The sequence below is a fragment of the Heptranchias perlo genome, chromosome 8, assembly GCF_035084215.1.
Source record: "Heptranchias perlo isolate sHepPer1 chromosome 8, sHepPer1.hap1, whole genome shotgun sequence".
Taxonomy (NCBI): Eukaryota; Metazoa; Chordata; class Chondrichthyes; order Hexanchiformes; family Hexanchidae; genus Heptranchias; species Heptranchias perlo.
Genome location: NC_090332.1, coordinates 31798750 through 31820915, shown reverse-complemented (window position 1 = coordinate 31820915; position 22166 = coordinate 31798750). Strand labels below are relative to the sequence as shown.

General features: G+C 41.5%; 1 protein-coding gene across 1 annotated transcript in view; it reads right to left on the bottom strand.

Annotated features, from left to right (window-relative positions):
• Positions 1-22166, bottom strand: part of ush2a (Usher syndrome 2A (autosomal recessive, mild)) — a 744800-nt gene that overhangs the window by 36490 nt on the left and 686144 nt on the right. Inside the window, exons 67-68 of the mRNA XM_067989549.1 lie at positions 20378-21900; positions 12017-12338 (exon numbers count right to left, since the gene is read on the bottom strand). Of these exons, the coding sequence (XP_067845650.1) occupies positions 12017-12338; positions 20378-21900 (1845 nt within the window). The remainder of the gene's footprint in view (positions 1-12016; positions 12339-20377; positions 21901-22166) is intronic.

Sequence of the window (22166 nt, the reverse complement as noted above, 5' to 3'; positions counted from 1 at the left end):
GCAGGAGCACGTTCTTTCTCAACTTCTTTCAAACATGGAAAATTAGCAGAGCTTGGCCTGAATCCCTAGTACAGTGGATGGAGTTTGTATCTTGTAATACAGTAAGATATACGAAGCACTTATTTGCCCTCTTGTGCAGGAATGTATTCATAGTTTCTAATGTTCTTCTGATGAATAAGTAATGAAGCAAAATATTAATAACATAAATGTTATAGTTTATCAAAAAATTGTTGGAAGATCATTAGGCCTGTTAGGCTGTACTTCAAATGTATATAAACAGAGGTGTTTACACCCTGCCAAATAGAAAAAATGCTTTCAATAGAAAAAAACTGTCCCATCCTCCAACCTCTGTAAATCCATTCAAAACTCTGCTGCCCATATCCTATACTGCACCGAGTTCTGCTCATCCATCACCTCACTGATCGTGTTTAACTAACTTGACTGAATTTTTTGATGAGGTAACAGAGAGGGTGGATGAGGGCAATGCGGTTGATGTGGTGTACATGGACTTCCTAAAGGCATTTGATAAAGTGCCACATAATAGACTTGTCAGCAAAGTTGAAGCCTATGGAATAAAAGGGGCAGTGGCTACAAGGATACAAAATTGGCTGAGTGATAGGAAACAGAAAGTAGTGGTGAACGGTTGTTTTTCGGACTCCAGGAAGACTCAGCCAATTTTGTATCCTTGTAGCCACTGCCCCTTTTATTCCACAGTGGTGTTCCCCAGGGGTCGGTACTAGGACCACTGCTTTTCTTGATATATATTAATGACTTGGACTTGGGTGTACAGGGCACAAATTCAAAATTTGCAGATGACACAAAACTTGGAAGTATAGTGAACAGAGAAGAGGATAGTGATAGACTTCAAGAGTACATAGACAGGATGGTGGAATGGGCAGACAGGTGGCAGGTGAAATTCAACACTGAAAAGTGTGAAGTGATACATTTCGGTAGGAAGAACGAGAAGATATAATATAAACTAAAGGGTACAATTCTAAAGCGAGTTCAGGAACAGAGAGACCTGGGGGTATATGTGCACAAGTCTTTGAAAGTGGCAGGGCAGGTTGAGAAAGCGGTTAAAAAAACATATGGGATCCTCAGCTTTATAAACAGAGGCATAGAGTACAAAAGCAAAGAGGTTATGATGAACCTTTATAAAACACTAGTTCAGCCACAACTGGATATTGGGTCCAGTTCTGGGCACCGCACTTTAGGAAGGATGTGAAGGCATTAGAGAGGGTGCAGAAAAGATTTACTAGAATGATTCCAGGGATGAGGGACTTCAGTTACGTGGATAGATTAGAGAAACTGGGGTTGTTCTTCTTAGAGCAGAGGAGCTTGAGAGGAGATTTGATAGACGTGTTCAAAATCATGAAGGGTCTAGACAGAGTAAATAGAGAGAAACTATTCCCCTTGGCAGAAGGGTCGAGAACCAAAGGATACAGATTTCAGGTGATGGGCAAAACAGCCAAAGACGACATGAGGAAAAGCTTTTTTACACAGCGAGTGGTTATGATCTGGAATGCACTGCCGGAAAGGGTGGTGGAGGCAGATTCAAAAGGGAATTGGATAAGTACTTGAAGGGAAAAAATTTTGCAGGGCTACGGGGAAAGGGCAGGGGTGTGGGATTATCTGGATTGCTCTTGCAGAGAGCTGGCACGGGCTCGATGGGCTGAATGGCCTCCTTCTGTGCTGTAACCATTCTATGATACCATGATTCTATGATCCTGGTCCCCCGTTGCCTCAAATTTAAAATTCTCATCCTTGTGTTTAAATCCCTTCACAGCCTCGTCCCTTCCTATCTCTGTAACCTTCAGCAAGCCCTACAACCCAACACCTAAGCTCTCCATTTTTCTGACTCCAGCCTCTTGTGCATCCTCCTTAAAATGACCACTGCAGGCCGCAACCAACAAGGTAAGTGTTTAAAATATATTTACCTGAATGTGGAGCGAGGAGAAGCCGCATTCAAACCATGCAGGCCACTGCCAGCCACCGTTCCACCCTGCCGATCACCACTCCCCACCTCGATTGCCGCAGCTACCCTCCCAATCCTGACCTTTACTCTCTCGATCTTGGCCAATGCCCTCTTGATCCCCGCAAATACCCTCCCTGATCGCTGCCGACTGCAACCCATCCTTCCAGATCCTGGCCATTGCTACTCAGCCTTCCAGTAACCATTACCCTCCCTCCTGGTCGCCCCCCCCCCACTTTCTGGTCACCCTTCCCTCCCAGTCACCTTTAAGGAATTATCCGAGGGCCGCTGCTGACATCGCCGATCTTCAAGTCCTCTTCTCCAGCAAGCTGCCTGGGGACGGCCATTAGGTGTCTGCTGCTCGCCGGTTTGATGATAAGAGGCCCAAGGCTCAATATTACGTGTGCCTCGGGCCTCTCCATTTTGGGAACTCTTGAATTTCTAGGCCAAGTTGTTTTTGTTTTTTGTTATTGATGATGATGATGACAATAACAACATTGGTTAACGAGTGCCCCATCATGGATCTGACTCCCTTTCTCCTCCCCCCTCCCCACCCACCATCACTTCTTTCACCAAAACTTTTCATATCCAGGATCAATTGACAAGCATTACATTTGCCAGATTTTTTTTATATATAAATCTGGGTGTTCTTTATGTGCTCAGTGGAACTGAATTTTCTTTCCACTTTTTGAAATAGATGTCAATGCTAATTACACCCAGTTCATGTATAGCGAGAGTAAGGTATCAGGCAAAGCTTCCTATACACTGCTTCAAAAATGTGTCCTGTAGCCATCCTGCACCTACTATATGAACATGACATTTTGAATTTCTACAACAGTCATCCCTATGGAAATCCTGAATGGCATTTCCCAATTAATGTTTGCCTTTGGCTGTTTTGGACTGTTTTGTTCCATTAAGAAGTGGGTTGAGATTTCCCAAATTCATCCACTTAGGGATTCACAACTATCATTAAGGAGTCAACATTTGGTGAAAGGGTAGTGGGGCGAGGAGAAAGAGAGTCACTTCCATATTAGGGTACTTGTGAACTAATGTCTTCACCATCATCATCATTAATTAAAGGTAACATTTCATTCCACAGGTTGGTCTGGACTTAAACTTGGTCCCAGAGCTCAATGGCCAGTGTTTGAACTGATGGCATTACCTGGCACCTTGTTTTGCAATATTTCAACCCGGGTTTAATATTTTTTACAGTTCTGCAAGGCACTATATAAATGGAAGTATGCAACAAAATTTAAACTCCTAAATTATTGTTGGCAATATTCATGTACAAACACAAAACACATTCATATGGCACTCCTCTTCCACTATTTTAGTGGGGGTATTAACCCATTTAAAATAAACAGATTATTGTCTTCACTCAAGTAGCGGACAGTGGAAGGCTATACAAATGCATTGTGTTGTTTGCTAATATTGCAAACTGTAATTTCTGGGCTTTAGCTAGTTCAAGTAAAACTAGGGAATGATGAAATTTTATACAAAATCATATTTGTTATTAGTTCATGAAAAATCTGCATAGAAAATTCACTTATCCTATAGGTTTTATGTATCTGGTATTTTATTATGAGACTAAAGTCAGCAAAACTGAAGGTGGCACATTATGCTTGTTTTTATAATGCATTTTTAAACTCAGCCTGGTTGGATCAACAGAACTGTTGCTTTCTGTCTCTGTGATTCACTGCCAGAAAATGAAAAGAGTTTCCACTCTGTAACCAATAATTACAGCTGTACAAAGCCTTGTGTGAATGTTAGCGAACACTGATGCTGATGCTTTGCTTTATCTTGACACAGCAATCTTATCTCATCTTCAGAAGAGCGCACCACGGCACTGGCCAGTCATTTCTATCCTTCACATCTAAGACAACACTGACCTCTTTGAGTTCAAACCACAGACTTGCATTCACGAATGAATGAGCAAAGAGTGTTTACTTTCTGTGGATGCTAATGAAACTGGAAAACGTATTTTATTTGTGATTCTGCCAGGCCTACATTATTCATAAGACACTTCAGTGAGTACAATACAGAACTTAAACTCTGAAAATGTTAACTTAATTATGAATCTAAAAGTAAAGTAAAAATTAGCTACATCATATATGGCAAAGAATTTGAGCCAGAGTGGGTGGGCCCAAACCCCGTCCCAAATCCCTCGGATGCTCATTTGCATGGCTGGAGCAAGGATTCATCCAGGTTGCTCAACCCAAATCACTGGTCAGAATGTCAGAGTACAACAATGCTGCTCTAATGGCAAAGAGGAAACCCTGGAAGGGCCCAGTGAAAATCTTTGAATGATCTTCTGCTCCCAATAGAACAAAAGGGCCTCTTGGGGAAGGTAATTGATCCCCTTTGGAATCGATTACCTATCATTAGCAATAATTACAAATCAGCATCTCCACTACTAATCATGTCAAGGTTTGTGGTAAACACAATAGCCTAGAAATTGGAATGTGTCTCAATTGGGGCACAATCCCGGTGCAGCGCAGCGGCAAGCGCCTAATGAGGCCGGTGGCAGGACCATGGCAAATTTGTCCGTCCACCTCATTTGCTTATGACTGGTGAGGTGTGGGCACCAGTTGAGCTTGTTGGTCTCAAGGGAAACAAAATCATCCAGCTCGGATGGCAGCTGAGGTTCTTAGGAGAGTCCGGGGCGTAGGGGAGGCAATCAGGAAGGGGCTGAGCGGTAAACTGCTCCTCCCAGTTCCACAATAAGGTAAGTAAAAAAGTTGAAACTTACCTTTCCGGTGGCAGCCTCCAGCGGTCCTTTAAGGGTTGCTGGTTTGGCTGCCAGGTTCCTGAAGAAACTGAAGAATATGCACAGCACATGATACAGTCAGTTGTAATCGAATTTTTCAAATGGGGCCTCAAAAAGGCATTGGGCCCCCTATTTGCATATGCAAAGGGCATAATGCCTGTTTCAGTCACGTGCCCTACGGAGGAGAACTGACTAATGTGGCAGGTGATGAGAGCATGCCTGTCATCTGTCATATTGGACCCTTAGGCGTCCGATTTATTCCTGTAAATGAGCACAACACAATCTAATTTCTAGGCCAGTGAATGAGAAACTGCAGTAACATCAAAATCAGAGCAATATGCCCTCTTATCACCAATTTGGGTTGAGCAAATTGGTTGACTTTTAATGCTCTCAAACTCATTATTCAATTTCTCTGAGGCCTTATAAGGGCAGAATGGGCAGAATTTGCTAGGGTAGCCTGGGAACTCCCTCAGATATATTTACTTGATATGGGGGGTGGGGGGCAGATGGATGATTCACCCATGCCATCCTCCACCAGAATTTAAAGAGGCAATTTGGTTGAAGTGGAATCCTGGTGGAACCAGGTTCTGCCCAAATTCCTGGCCCCGGATGGAAGTGTTCTTTTCCACCCTCCCTGAGTCCTGGAATTTTTGGAGCCTTTGAATTTTGGTACACCACTTGATGATTATTGGAAAAAAGTAGTACTGATTTTGACTTATAATAGCTTTTAGTCAATGATAGTCCCAACCAATTGGCTACTAACAACTCTAGAGGACAAGGTGTTGACATTTTAGCCATTTATGCCAACAATGTGGTCATAGAGGGAACACATTCTCTATCCTAAAGCTTCTGCGGAGATTTCTGATAGTTTCATAGATAAATGCTCCATTTTGTGCAGTATGCACCATCCTTACTAACAAATTCACACAAACATACTGATGAATAAATGCCCCCATTATTCTGTACAATTGCTGTTAGTGTGATTCAATGTTTTGACCTGCACCAATGACAAATGCACGCACTGCCATCTATTGTACTGCCACATTTGCAGAAATTGGAAGTTTAGTATCAGTAGACAGAGCTTCTTCAAGAGGTATTCTTGATCTATTAGCATTCAACATAAAATGCTATATAACTATATTCAATGTAACAGCTGTTTTTTAAACTTTACTTGTGTCTTTCAGTTTCTAATGATTGAAAAAAAGGTGACTATCCTGTCAGGTATTTCACCCATTGGAAATCTCACCAACGGTCACAGGCTGGTGGTCTATGCTCCATGTATGCATTTGAGTGTGCATTTGTGAGGCCTAGTTTGCCACCATTCAACACCAATGCAAGTGGAGATATAACTGCAGCTCTTTGTGTAACTATTAAAAATGTAGTCAATGCTACACCAGTTTAACTTGAACAAAAGATGCTAAAATAGAAAATTTTCCACTGCATATTACATTTTCAGAGTCTCCTTCTGGTTGTAGGTATAGAATATGTTCCACTATGGGAGCTAATTTTTAGAGTGCGTGATGGCGACCACGAGCACAGATCGGGAAAATTGTGGGCAGCGCACCCGCAATTTTCCGATATGCACTGGCGGTAGGTGCGGTTTCTAGTCACCAACACTTACTCGGAAAATTTAGGTTCTTATCTGAACTTACTTAAACACTGAGAATCGGATATACATGATTCTTCCAGATTCAGATAAAGATATCTGTCAATACTAATGCAATCTATGAGGTTAATGGGTATTATGACAATAATCTATGTAAAGCCTAAAATTCAGATTAGATTTGTGCAATTTGTCTAGCTACTGTTCACAAAACCACAAGATACATATGGGAGAAGGAAGCCATTTGGTCCATTTCAGCTCCTCCATTCAGAATAAAAATCTAACATACACGTTACCTACCTTTATCATAAATAAATCTAGGGTTTTTGCCTCCACTACTCATAGAACTATAGAACCATAGATGTTTACAGCACAAAAGGTCAATTGGCCCATCAGATCTATGTTGGCTCTTTGCTAGAGCAATCCAAAGATAATCCTGCTGCTCTGCTCTCTTCCCATAGCTTCGCATCTTCCTCTGTTTCAAATATTTATTCACTTATTCCTTAAAAGATGCAATGCTTCTTTCCCCAGCAATGCCCTGTAGCAAAGCATCCCATGTTCCAATAACCCTTTGCATAAAGACATTTCTCCTGACCTCTCTCCCCTCTTCCTGACATCTATCCTAAATTGTCCTTTAACCAGTTTTAGCCAAAACCTCTTTTCAATGTTTTGACTTATTTTGAAGTACTTCTCTGAACATACCTTATCTATACTGTTTAATATTTTTCACACCTGTTGAGCTGATTTCAAAACGGAAAAATATATATCTAAAAACATGGTGATTTCTCGGTACAACACTTTGTGGATCTGAATCTTAAATCATTTTTCACTATTTCCCTACTTAAAACTTGTAATTTTAGTTGTGCATTGATGCAAATGCTTAATGCAGATATTTGGTGACAAAAGTGGAAAAATGTTCCACTCCCCAGCACTGATAGTTTTTCTCTCAATGAAAACAGTAAGTCACCAAAAAGGACAATGTTAATAAAGTGCTATTTTAGTTTTAATCAGTTTGAACTGCCTAACACCTAAAATTTATACTAATATAAACAAGCTGGGGTTAAATGCAATTTGAGTAAATCTACCACTTAATTAATTTGTCTTTGCAGCTTTTATTTTGGGTTTAGATAAGGCTATTTCCAGTACAGTACTCCATTTATACATTAAGATTTGTCCTATCTAAACGCTCTTTTTATTTTATTTTTGATTGCCTCCAATTATTAGACATAATTGGATATATTTACATTCAAAGCTATAACAAACAACCATAATTTGAGGACAGCATTTCCCTGCTATGTATTTAGTTTTTATTATTTAATTCAGACAAGGTTAAAAGTTTGTGAAATGAGTAAAGTATTGTAAACTAGAATTATGGAAATCATATGCAAACACACTGGTTGTATGTTGCATCAATCTTCAAATACATTCTTTTAAAACTTTTTTTTATTTTTGCAGATGACAAGCTACGTTTGTCCCCAAAGAGTTAAGATAATTTTCCGACTAAGATAATTAAAGACTTAGTTTTAAAAAGCACAGAGCAAAAATGCTTTTAAACTCTCACGGTTCTGTTATAGGAAAGTAAAGACATTTATTATTACAACCTAATCTGAATTTGCCTTAACATCAAACTCATTTAATAAAAAGAGCAATCAGCAGTCATAACTCCGACAGACAGTATGTTTATAATTTGTTTCCTATGGGTTTGTAATAGGATGATTATCACATTCCCATGAGACAGTCTGGCAGACTTTAAAAGGTCTTTCCGATACCTATAATGGCTGAGGGCAGCAACTAATTCAATAGATTCGATCAAAATCATCCCTGCTTTCAGTGAGCCTGATTTATTACTTCAGCTATAGGTATTCATCACTCATTTTATTTTGATGTTGAAGCCTCATAAATTATGCCTCATAAATAAGAAGAAATAATCAGCAAAATTATATCAGCTTATCTACAACCTTGGCATAAATTCTTCCCCTTGTGGAAACGTTCGCGACTGATGTTTAAAAAGAATAATACAATCTGAAATAATTTGCAAATAAAAATTCTTTTATTCTCACAGTCTGCCATCTTCTTTTGTTATGAAGTGCATAGAAAAAGATAAACCTCATATTTACGTAATGGGAAACCAATAGTGTTAACATTATGGTGGCGGGGTGGTGGGTCGCAGGGGTAGGTTTAAAACTAAGACTTAGTTTTAGGAAGCACAGAGCAAAAATGCTTTTAGACTCTTGGTTCTGTGATAGGAAAATAAAGACATTCATTATTAAAGCCTAATCTGAATTTGCCTTAACATAAGGATGTTCAAGCAAATTCAGATTTGGTTGTAATAATAAATGTCTTTATTTTCCTATAACAGAACTGTGAGAGTCTAAAAGCATTTTTGCTCTGTTCTTTTTAAAACTAAGGGGGTAATTTTAACCCCCAAGAACGGGTGGGTAGGGGACGGGTAGGAGTGGAAAGTAGTTGTTTCTTGGGTCGCGACTGCAACCCGGCTGCACTTCCGGGTTTAACGTGGGCGCGATAAAGCACAGGCTTCCCACTGGGAATGTATAGTCCGAAAATTTTGGGGTTGCAACCCAATAAAACAACTTTTTAAAACTCCCACCTGCCCCTAGCCCACCCATTCTTGGGGGTTAAAATTACTACCTAAGTCTTTAATTATCTTAGTCAGAAAATTATCTCAACTCTTTGGGGAAAAGCTTGTATCTTGCAAAAAAAAAAATTGTTACTTTAAAATTGTATTTAAAGAATAATGCAGCATACAACCAGTCTGTTTGCATGTGATTTGCTTAATTCTAGTTTACAATATCCTACTTGTTTCACAAACAATCAGCTTTGTCCATTTTAAGTAATACAAACTAAATACATGGCAGGGAATTGCAGTCTTCAACATTAAAATGATTGTGATTGTTGCGAAACAGTATCCAGAATACTACTGTATTTAAATTTTTACTGATATTTGCAAATTTCATCAGTTTTAGTTGGGTTATCTGGGGCAGGGAGAAAAACTGTTGGAGATTCTTTGCCCACTGCTCAAGTCTACGTATTCGCAGATCAGTTAAGGACCAGCTATAACAGCATAAATCAAGATGTACAGAGTCTGGATTAACCCACCCTTTCCTGACTGAGAGGCACAGTGTAGAATGGGTGTGGTTTTACTTAAATGCTGATCAGCATACAACAGGATGTAGCCTGACAGAAGAACAGGTGTCTCATAAATATGATCATGGTGGTTTCTGGAGAAAAGAAAGGATTAGAAAAATGGCATTTGAGTAATAATGGATATGTTAGATATTTTCCAAGCTTCAGCACCTTAATTCAGCTAGTGATGGTTATTGTGTATTTGAATTTCTGCATAAAAGGAACAGAGTTCTGATGTTGCAGATATCATATTCTGGCATACAGTAGAACACGTTCATACTTTTCAGTGGCGGACATGGCTTTGGACTGCACTGAATCTAGAAGCAAGAATTTTTTTCTCTGTATCTTGCCAAATAGGACGACAATATTTAATTACTGGGTTCAATACACTTTGTAGAACATTAAAACAAAAGCAAAATACTGCGGATGCTGAAAATCTGAAATAAAAACAGAAAATGCTGGAAATACTCAGCAGGTCAGGCAGCATCTGTGGAGAGAGAAACAGAATTCAGGTCGATGACTTTTTATCAAATATGTTCTGACCTGCGGAGTATTTCCAGCATTTTCTGTTTTTATTGTAGAACATTAAACTTGTTGATGTAAAGTACACTCAAGCTTTCTTAAGTATTCCCACCCTTCAACCAGCATTTCCAGCCATCTTCATGATTGTTTGTCCCACCAAACACTAGATGTGATTACCAGGAAAAGGAGCTAAATGTTTGAAGCTAAAGGCAGTCTGCAATCTTAACAGAATAGAGGTGAATGGTCAACATCACAGTCATTTTTCCTTAACAAAATTACTAATTAGTCTTCTCAGCACCGAACTTTGCCCATTGTTTGACTTGTCTCTATCTGCCTGCAGTTATTCAGTCTGATATTACAGATGAGGAGGTAATCATTCTATGGAGAGTAGTGTCATTACATAGAATGTACAGCACAGAAACAGGCTATTGGACCCAACAGGTCCATGTTGGTGTTTATGCTCCACACGAGCCTCCTCCCTCCCTACTTCATCTAATCCTATCAGCATATCCTTCTATTCCTTTCTCCCTCAAGTTTCTTCTGAATTCTCTATTCGATTTATTAGCGACTATCTTATATTTATGGCCTCAAGTTCTGGTTTCCCCCACAAGTGGTAACATTTTCTCCAAATCTATTCTATCAAACCCTTTCATAATCTTAAAGACCTCTATCAGGTCACCCCTCAGTCTTCTCTTTTCTAGAAAAAAGATTTTCAGCCGGCTCAATCTTTCCTGATAGGTATAATCTCTCAGTTCTGCTATCATCCTAGCAATCTTTTTTGTACCTTCTCCAGTGCCTCTATATCCTTTTTATAATATGGAGACCAGAACTGTTCACAATACTCCAAGTGTGGTCTAACCCAGGTTCTATACAAGTTCAACATAACTTCTCTGCTTTTCAATTCTATCCCTCTAGAAATGAACCTCAGTGCTTGGTTTGCTTTGTTTTATGGCCTTATTAACCTGCTTGATACTTTTAGTAATTTGTGTATCTGTACCCCCAGATCCCTCTGCTCCTCTACCCCATTTAGTCTCTTATTATCCAAGCAGTTTGTGGCCCCCTTATACTTTCTACCAAAATGTATCACCTTACACTTATCTATATTGAAATTCCTTTGCCAATTACATACCCATTCTGCAAGTTTATTAATGTTTTATGAAAAGAGAATAAAACTGCTTTTGATAACATCCACCAGATCACTGATGAAGACAAAAATCAAAGTAAGGCCAAGTATGCTTCTCGAAGGGGCTCCTATGTAGATGCTGCAATAAGATGAACATTCATTTCTCATGACCCAGTAATTTTATTGCCTGAGAAGTCAGAGACCACCAGAAATGTCACAAAAGAACACATTCTCAATTAACCTGGGATGCTATTCCTCATTAAAGGTTCTAGAAACATTGAGAACTACCGTATTAATACTGTGCTGGGCACAAAATTATTCCATATTTGGATTATGAGTTTGCAAGCATTAAAAGTCAACAAATTTGCTCTGAAGCCAAATTAGTGACAAGAGAGCATGTTGTGATTGAGATGTTACAACAGTTTCTTATTTTCTATGTTTTCTATGAGCTATGATGCAATTAGTAGTAGGAATACTGATCTGTAGTTATTATGGTCTGATTTTAATTCCTTCTTGTGAAGAAGAAGAATATTTTGTGCTTTGCACCTCAGAACAAATAAAACAAATTGGCAGGCATAGTTAAAATAAATGTGCCAAGGAAACAGATAGTTCCTGAGATAGATGCTTGAGAATCTGGGTACCTATGTTGGTGATTTCTGGAATCAAGCTTTTGAAGCAGATGCTTAACTTTCATGTGCCTGACCTTGATTCAGCTCATTGGGATTCCTATACTTCAATGGAGTTTGAGCACCTGGCCTTAGATTTTAGATGACCTTACTATAATTACTGCTAAATTACACACCGTTAAATGTAACATGAAAAAATATGGAGTCAAGATTCAAATGATGATGCAACTGAAAGCCTCATAAAAAAAGTGCTTCTCACCTGATATTCATATTCTGTATAAGGGAGCAACACTGTATCTTGAAATAACTTGGAAGAGCCATTGTAAACAAGAACCGGCTCTGTATCCAGCGACGGATTTGTTATTTGTCTTCTGTACAGTTCATAGTACAATATCTCGCCATTGGGCTGTTTGGGTATGGTCCATGATATTAAAAACACTAACTGGATTCCTTTTGCGTCAGTCTGCAATTCAATGACGGGCATGGGCTGCATGGTAGGAGGAGCTGCTAGAGTTCGTGCTGAGGCCCATTCACTAGAAGCACAGCCAAGGATTGTGCAAGCTTCAATGCGCACTTCATACCTTTGGGGAAAAAAATCAGCAAGGTTAGTTTATATATGGAACACACCAAACTGATTTGTTCACAATACTTTCTGTTGTTCAGAGTTTCCTATTTGTTAAACCTATATACAACCACTGTATTCAAATCAAAGCAGACACAATTTCCCTCTGTTTTTGAAGTTTTGTGAGCACTTATTAATCTCAAAAAACAATCTATTTATTTTCCAATCAACCTTACATAGTGGGTCAATCAGTTATTTTGATCTGTTGGATAATTTTCAATAAAGTAGGCATGAGTAAAAAGTGTGTATTGTCAGAGGAAACAGACCTGTTTGGTGCTTTTCTAAATAGTCTTATCCCTCCAAAATCAGATTAATGAAATGTGAAAAAGGTTGATTTTTGTTTGTTATGGTCACTAATGATAAACTTGTGTAGCATTCTGTAGATATACTCTTAAAGTGAAAAGTAAGCATTTTACTGCTTTTCAGAACTAAAGGTAGTGGCCTAGATTTTTCACTGAATTTATACTGGCTTTCTAGAATGTGGCAGAAACTTCTATGGGAGCCGCTACACCACTTCCCAGCTCGCTCTGCCACTTCCAGCTGTCCACCAGAAGTGATGTTAGGTAAATACCATAATTACACTCAAGTGATGGGAATACATCATACAAGATGTTTCCCATCTCCCAGGCATGCCATACCCAGTCTCCACTCCCCCCTCTAGGTGGATGCAGAGAGCCCACCTAAATAAATGCAATTAACTCTCACCCAAGAAAATCAGCTGGGTCAGTGGCACATCCTTTTGGCACCACTGAAGATGCATTGGGATTTCTCAAATGTGGAAAATCCTGATTAGTTAGTTTAAGGAATGGAAAGATTTCGAAGTATCAGTACAGCAGTGATAGAAATGAATAGTAAAGAAAGAAAAGAAAGAACAAAATTGCATTTATATAGAGCCCTTTATGACCTCAGGATGTCCCAAAGTGCTTTACAGCCAATGAAATAGTTTTGAAGTGTAATCACTGTTATAATGTAGGAAACATGACAGCCAATAATGCGTACAGCGAGATACCACAAACAGCAATGTGATAATGACCAGATAATCTGTTGTTTTTAGTGATGTTGGTTGAGGGATAAATATTGAGGGAGTAAAGGGGAAATTTTTTGTCAGAAAATAGGGATAGGGTGGTCATTGGCAGGTGTACCACAGTGGTACAGGAAGAGGAGGAAGAAAGGCAGTCTGAAAACAGAGAGGGAATAGGAGGGCATGACAAGCAGCCTATTCTACCCCAGGCAACAAGTGTACTGCAATAGTCAGCTACCTTAACCGAGGAGCAGTGCATGAAAAGTCTTAAGCTCACCAGACAGGTTTTGACTAAGGTCATCAACTTCAATGCCACAGGGACTCTCCAGACATTTCAGGAGTTAGCTACTTTGTTTGCTTTTTGAACAAACTGATGTTTTATTTTCTGCATAATGAAAGAATCACAGATTGCACATCACAAGTGAATGCATTTTTTAAGTTGTGCAGTGTAGAGGTGTATGTACTTAATGTGCTTTTCTGGTACATTTGCTTATCGTGTGTTGTGAATGTCTCCATATTGCTAAGTGGTCCTGGACCTGATAGAGTAGCACTGGTGTTTGGCTGCATAGCAAACTGACGAGTTGCATGGGATACAGAAGGGCTGCTATCTGCATCTGTGATTAACCCTGATGGAACTGCATCAGTGCCAGAAGCCTCCTTTGCTGGTATGCTGCAGGCTCATTGTTCAATGGTGGCATCTGTTACTTGTTTAGGGATACGTGATAGCAGATAACTACCGAATCCATGAATACCAATCGGTTGCTCTTGTGCTACTTCATGCATGACACTACTGGAGGGCATCTTGTCACGACACATGTTGCTCTGTGTGAGCATAGCACAGTGGCCATCAATGCTATCTTGAAATTCTTTCTCTTGTTTGTCTGTATCCGTTCTCGAAGTCAACTATAGCAGCAATGGTAGCATTCATGAAAGTTGCTACTGCTGTGCCTATGACATGTGTAACAGAGGTCAGCGCTGCAGATGCCACTGTTGTTGCTACATGCTCACTGGCAAACTGCACTGTAGACAGCCAGTTATCCAAATTAAAGAGACTATTTTCCAATGTCTGGTGTATGATAGCAAGTGACTCGTCAACATGGACCTGTTGTCCTAGCCTCAATGAGAAACTAGGCCGAATTAGATTCCCATACAGCTCAGGAGGGATAATCAGCATGCTAGAGCTCCACCCTTTACTACCTGGCTCTCATCACCTTCCACCATTACTAGTGCCTCATCCTTTGATTCCTTCTCAAAATTCCTTCTCAAAATCGCACAGTGTGTATCTGTGTTCAAGTGAGGGTGGTGACAGTTGATGCTTGGGTGAGTGGTACCTTGTAGATCACTGAGACTTCTTGTTTTGTGAAGAGAGCAGATAGGATATTATATGTACATAAGCATACTTATATACTCAAGTATTGTATTCTCAATAAATTAACATTCATTATGCAGCTAGGTTGTGTTAGAAGAATTTTCAATGTGAATTCCTTTAGAAGAGGCTGTAGGTGTTGGTTATTCACCCCATGTGCAGCATCATCGGCAGCTCCAAACAAATGAACGGATCTTGCCAGAAGACATGGCATCAGCATCTGGTGCTCTAGACATGTCACTCGTGATACATTAGGAGCGCCAAGATCACAATGTTGCTAGTGAAGGGCTGCTGACTGCCCGTTGTGCACTGGGTAGTTGTCCAGCATGGGGAAATGGTACGTGGCATGGGAGCATAGAGGGCATGGGGTAGGGACTAATGAGGTGGGGGGACATGAGTACGGCCAGCAGCAATACCTGAATTTCTTTTTATTTTACTTCAGTGCTTATTCCAAAAAGTCAGTTTGCAGCTACAGCACTGTTCAGGCACTCCAGCTGCATAATGGAGCAACCACATAACTTGCATGGAGCTTAGTACAAAGCTTGTGCACAGGCTCCCACCCCCCTTTACAATCACTACCTGCATTGGGGTGTGCTGGGTACCTTAGGCACATTGCAGACTTCAAGGGGGTAATTTTAATCCCCAAGAACGGGTGGATTAGGGGCGGGTGGAAGGTAAAAATTTCAGCTTTTTCCAGCGCAACCGCAACTCAGCTGCAACGCGCCCACTTCCAGGTTTATTGTGGGTGTATTTGGATGCGAGCGCACAGCCGAACCCGGAAGTCGCATCCCCAATTAATGCCAGCAGGCGAATTGTTAACAGGGAATTTACCTACTTGAAATACTTGAGGTAGGCATTTTTTAATTGATTCTGAACCAGAAACTAATTGCAGGTTGTCTCTCAGTTCACTCAGTAAAATGTTTGGCTGAGAGTTCCTGTATTGAGACTGAGAGTTCTTACGTTGAGACAGCTTTAGCAAAACTTTGCAGCCTCTCAAACTGACAAGATCAGGATGGGGGGCGCAATGGATGTATTCCAGAGGACATCGGAGGAGGAGAAACATGAGCATCCACGGCAACCACGTCGTGCTGTGTTGGGATCTGCAGGCGCACAAGACAGAAGTGTGGAACAAGGACCTGGAGAAAAGCAGAGAGAGGGCCAACAGAGGGGTGAGGTCGCAAAAGGCACTACCCACGGGTTGAACTTTCTGGACCTCGCTGAGGGGCATTGCCTAGGTAGGCTCAGATTGAGCTAGCAAGTGGTCGCAGACAACTGCAGCCTCCTTGAAGAAGAGCTGCTGCCTGCTGGACCTGGTGGTCACGCATTGCCTGTGCAGTCAAAGTAACTACTGCTCTCAATTTTTTCGCTTCTGGGTCCTTCCAGGGCACCACCGGTGACATCTGCAGGGTCTCTCAATCATCTACACATATATTTATAAGGCAGGTGATGGATGGGTTGTTTGCCAGGGCGTCCAATTACGTGATTCCCCCACCACGACATCAGCCAGAATGAGCGGGCAGTGGGTTTTGCCTCTCTGGCTGGTTTCCCACGGGTGCAGGGTGCAATCAATTGCACACGCGTGGCAATACCAGGACCACCACATGATTCAAGAGTCTTCATTAACCGAAGGGGCTTTCACTGCATCAAAGCGTAGCTAGTTTGCGACCACAAGAAGAGATTTCTACTGGTGTACGCCATATTCCCTGGCAGCTGTCATGATGTGTTCATTCTGTGCCAGTCCAACATTCCAGACCTCTTCCAACCAGGAGACAGACTTAAGGGGTGGCTCGTTGAAGATAAGTGATATCCCCTGCAAACATAGCTCAAGACGCCCGTGAGGAACCCCACCAAGGAGGCACAAGTGCAATACAGCCAGAGCCACATGACCACCAAGTGTGTCATTGAGCAAGCCATAGGCATGTTGAAGATATGCTTCAGGCACCTGGATATGTCTGGAGGTGCTTGTCAATCATCCTCTGTTGGCAACAACATTGAAGAAGAGGAAGAGAATGAAGAAGAGGATGAGGAAGAGGATGAGGAGGAAGATGAACATAGAACACCCATCGTCAGACCATCTACGCCAATTGCTGCCCGGGATGCCAGGATGCCCTCATCTCTCACAGGTTCTCGTAACAAAAGTGTCAAAATAAAGACATTGAGATACTCAGACTGCCTGGCTCAACCACCACCAACTCCCCTGCGCTTTGCACAAAAGAATCCTTCAACCACACACAAAACAACTGAACATCCATCCAATAGGTACTGTCATGTATTGGCATTCATCATGAAGCAAATGAAAGGCCGACTCAAGGCTTGGGATGCAATAATGGCTAATACGTGGAAGTGGTGGTAATCAATAAATTTCATTGTGCTAGCTACAATTGCTGAAACTTACGCTTCCCACCACTTCTACGTGGTGCATCTCCTGTGGCCTCAGCAGAGGTAGTGGCAGGCTGCTCAGATCCCTGCACTGACTGCTGAGATGCTTCTGGCCTACGACCTCTGGCTTTTGGAGACCGTGAAGGCCCCTTCAAAGAATGCTCCACCTGTACCTGTGCAGCGGCAGACTTGGCCATCAGGAGAGGAGGCAGCATTTCGGGTACTGGTTGAGGAAAGGACAACAGGTGAGAAGTGTGAGCACGTTGAGTGGAGTTCCCACTTCCTTGTCCCCTGTCGCCTTCATTACTCTCCTGGGCCAGCGCCACATCACTCCCACCACTCTGCCGGACAGCAGGTTGATGAACATATGCGTCGCATTGTAAGGCCATGGATATGGTATCTGTCATCCTGTTTAAGGCATTAGACATCTCCTGCATGGCCATGGTTGTGGCCTGCACTGATTCATTTGAGAGCCGTGCTTGTGCACAACGGAGGTGGCCACTCTCTCCATTGCAGACATTCTCGCACTTACCTATGACAACAATCCACTAGTGTTGTAGTTGGACTCCTTTATCCTCTCCGCTATTGTGGAGAGCGTGCGTGGCACATTTTCAACTGCCTCGCAGAGGTGCAGCTGTACCTCAATCATTCTCATTCTCAACGATGGCCCCCGGGGTTCAGCATCTGTGTCCAGATGAGCAGAGCTTGGAGAAGAGTGCGTCCTCCAAAGCGGACTCTTTTGTAAGTTGTGAATCACCAGGTCACAACCAAACTAACTGTCTAACAGGACGCACCGAAGTGCCAGTATCTGTGCTGGTGCATGGCTGTATGTCCGGTGACGGTGCTCCCTCAGAAGGAATGAGGTCCTCTGAGGAATCAACGTCTTCCATCTCACCACATTCTTCAGGTACGCGTGAAGGCCCTGGAAGATGACAGAATGCGATATGAATTAGTCATGGCAAAGTAACAATGATGCCAATCACCATACTCAGGTCTCTCACAGTTCAGTCATTGATGAAATAAAGTCATCATATATGTGAAACATGTTTAATTTTGTCACCAGGCATCTGCGTGTTCCCAGTTTCTCCATCTCCGATGGATAGGGGTGCAGCTGTCCCATTTGTCTCCATGGCCTCCTCCTTCGCATCAGTGAGCTGGACTACTTGTCTACCTCCACTCCTCGCCCTCTCCCTTGCATTTTGCGCTCTCTTCTCCTACAAGGGGCGAAAGAACAGACCTGTGAGTGACTGAAGGTGCCATATTCACCGGATGGATGCAGTGCATTGGGTGAGGCTGACTATCATACAGATGCATGGGGGGTAGCTATCTGACAGATGCATCACATTGCATCAGGATTGGGGTGAGTGGTAGTGGTGGGCGCATAAATGGGGAGATGAGGAAGTGCATAAAAAGTCAAAGATAGTTGCTGGTGACATTTAAGTGGGTGTGAGGAGTACTGTGATAGAGTAGACTTGCCAAGACAGAGTGAGGTGCGGGGTGGGTGTTGTACAACACAGGATGTGGGTGCATCATTAAATATACCCACTTTTCCTGACCAGATTAGGTCATTAAACCGTTTCCTGCACTGCAGCCAAGACCAAGGCACTGTGCTCCTGCTGCTCACCTCTTCAGCCACCTTCAGCAATGCCTTCTTGGTGGCAGAACCAGGTTTCTTCCTCCCATCACTTGGGTAAATGACCTCCTTCCTGATTCTCACTGCACCCAAAAGTACTTCCAGTGAAGCATCAGTAAACCTGGATGCTGCCTTAGCTCTCCTGGAATCCTTTCCTGTATTTGCTCCTTTTTCTTCCGAAATCCATTTTTGCATTTGCCCTTTAAATAGTGCACTTCAGATCGTGTCATGCAGGTGCCCAGTACGCCTGATGCACAGCTTGGAAATATGAAACCTGGCAGTAAAATTAATTGCCTTCAATTGAGTTGCAATTGCAGATTCTGACGTGCTCACTTCTCTTCTGGGTTTCCCACGCGAAAATCTACCCACCTGTTCTCTTCCCGGCTCTAAGTAAAAATCATGCCCGGGGTCTTTGTGCTCCATAATATGGAATGCTCACCATCGCATTTATGCCATTTTGCAGTACGAGCATGCATGGTAAGCATCCAAATGGCTGTAAGTTTGTCTGAATGGATGAGTGGGGCAGCAATAAAAGAGTAACAAGCTAACTGGAAAATCTCTGTGGCATGCATACTTGGGCAATTACTTGGCATAGAAAGCAGTTCAGTTGCCTTACCTAGGCAGTTTCTTCAGGTCTGCCATCTTTTTCTGCATTTAGAATCATGTCCTTTGGGTGTTGATAGCAGTATTCAGCATGTCAGCTGCCAGGCTTATTGCACTTGTCTCTTCTATGGAGAGCACCTTGCAGTACCAAAGTGAATATCCCTTCTCACCATCTGGAGCTTGAGTTGCATATCTGGTGGTGCAAGGGCCAGAATCCACGACTGCCTAGAAATCTTCCAGCCCAAATTCCTTCTTTTCTTTTGTAGGTGAGAACGCCGGTGTTTAAATAGCAGCTGCAGCTCTTCAAATCAGCACCAGTTATGGTGTGAATACTTCACAGGGCTGCACACTGTGCAGTAGACAGCTCGAAATGAAGAGTCAAAATATGCAAATCCTTCATATCTGAAGTAAATGTTATTTGAGAGCAGTCAGCATTGCAACACTTGCAATGCACCATTTATTCCCGTTTTGCACACTAACTGGAATTTCCAGGCTTATATTTCTAAATTATATAATCAACGGTGCATAGAATGTATATTCATATAACAAATGTTTGGTGTGGTGGATTGTGTATCAGTACATGCCTGGTTGGCTGTGTTTTGTATGAGTGCCTCTTACCTTAACCTTTGTTCGGGAGAGAAGCAAAATAACAAAACTATTATTTTTAACTGAAGTATTCAAGGAATCTGCTTTTAACACTTTTGTTTTATAGATATCTTTACAAAATGGTGCCTTGTAAATTTATAATTAGTTGAGAATACTTTAAAAATTATTAGAGCCTTTAACAGTTGTGTGTTTTCAATTTTTTTCATTTGCATTATTTAATGTGTTTTCTGTATTGTTTTTTTCCTCATTTCCATGCTGTAATTGTGCCTCCATTTATTTACTTACATGCATGGTTTAACTAAATCAGCAGTTTTTTGATATTGATTAGAACTTGGTAACAAATATTACACACCAGATTAACTCATTTCTAACAGCATGCTTACCACATACCTAGAATATGTTTTTAGTCCTGTTGAACTGAAAGATAGACTCATAAAGGATGTGTCAGGTGGAGAAAACGTGAAAGCTCTAACATCAGTTGTCGTAAGATCACGGCAGAATATTGTGTAGTTTACAATCACTCCATTGGTCTGAGCAGGTGGTTGCCAATTTACTGTGATGGCACTAGAAGTCCATGCATGCAGTTTTGGAGGAGCCATTCCAGAAGGAGCTGAAGGATTAGTCCTGATTTTGGAAGGAGGACTGATGGTGCTTCCTTGGCTATTATTGGCAGCAACAGTGTAACTGTACTCCATACCTGGTGTCAGAGTGAAGTCATGATACCGAGTTTCTAGGCCTGCATAAATGAGCACACCATCACGCCTCAGTTCATAGTTTCTGATCTGTCCATTGGGAATTTTTGGTTCTTTCCATGTAACTTCAATAGATTCTGATCCTGTGACCTGTAACCTGGGCATTGCTAAGTAAGATGGTGGAGCTTCCATTGTCCATCCATTTACAGATGAGCTGGAGGTACAGCCACCATTAGTGCAGACAATTAAGATGAAATAGTACTGTGTGTACGGTTTTAGCCCAGAAACTACAGTAGTTAATCTCTGTCCAGAGTAGGTCTGTTCATTATTAACAAGTAATCTATATTCAGAAATCTTTCCATTTATTGTCGTTGATGCTGCCCAAGAAGCATTGATCTGTGTTGAACCAATAGTCTGAAGTGTTGGAGGGCTCACAAAAGCTGGAGCCATTTCAAGTGTTCCTATTTTAGTAGCTTTACTGGTGGAGCAGCCTCCCATTGTACAAGCAATCACTGCATAGCTGTACATGGTGTATGCGAGCAGGCCTTCATCTGTATAATTAAATGTTAAAGCATCAAAACTGAAAGGAAAAATAAGTTTATTCCTTTGTAGTCTGTAGGACTGGAGAACACCGTTGATCTTTTCTGGAGCTGACCAGGAAATCACTAGCTTATGAGGATTATGTGGTACATATTGAACTGCAGGAGCAAGAAGGCCAGTAGGTGCATCCTGGCTGGTTTTCACAACCACCCATGGGCTGTCTGCATGTCCAACAGAATTCCAGCTACGTACTTTATACACATATCTTGTCCATGGTTTTAAATTGCTGTCAATGAATACATATTTCTCTTTGTCAGTCACATATTCTCTGAACACTGCCTCCTCATCTATCAATACCTCACTATTTTCAAGGTAGCTTGTAGTTTGTCTATTGTTTCTACGAATCACCTCATACTGAATTATTTTTCCATTTGCATTAAGTGGCTTAAACCACCCCAGTTTAATCTGTGTTGCATTCACTGTCTGAATAGCAGGTGCTGGCTGGGCAGCTGGCTGTGCTTCACCTGTCCTTATTTCTTGTGGTAGAAAACGTGTGCAGCCTGCCTTTGTGCAAGCTTCATGCACTAGTGTGTAGACTGTGTAAGGCTCCAAGCGTCTGAATAAGAACTGACGGGACAAACCACTGTACTCCAAATTGTCATCACTATAAATATTGTATGTCTGCAAAACAAAATAATTGTGGCAATATTAGTCACGAGCTTCACAAGAATCTGTTTCTATGTAGAGTAAAAGAATTCTTTTAAGGCCCAGATTTCACTATTTTCCATGAAATCCCCACTGTTACTTACTACCACAATAACCACCCTTTAATTAGGATCACCAAAATAACCACCCTTTAATTAGGACCACCACAATAACCACCCTTTAATTAGGAACACCAAAATAACCACCCTTTAATTAGGACCACCAAAATAACCACCCTTTAA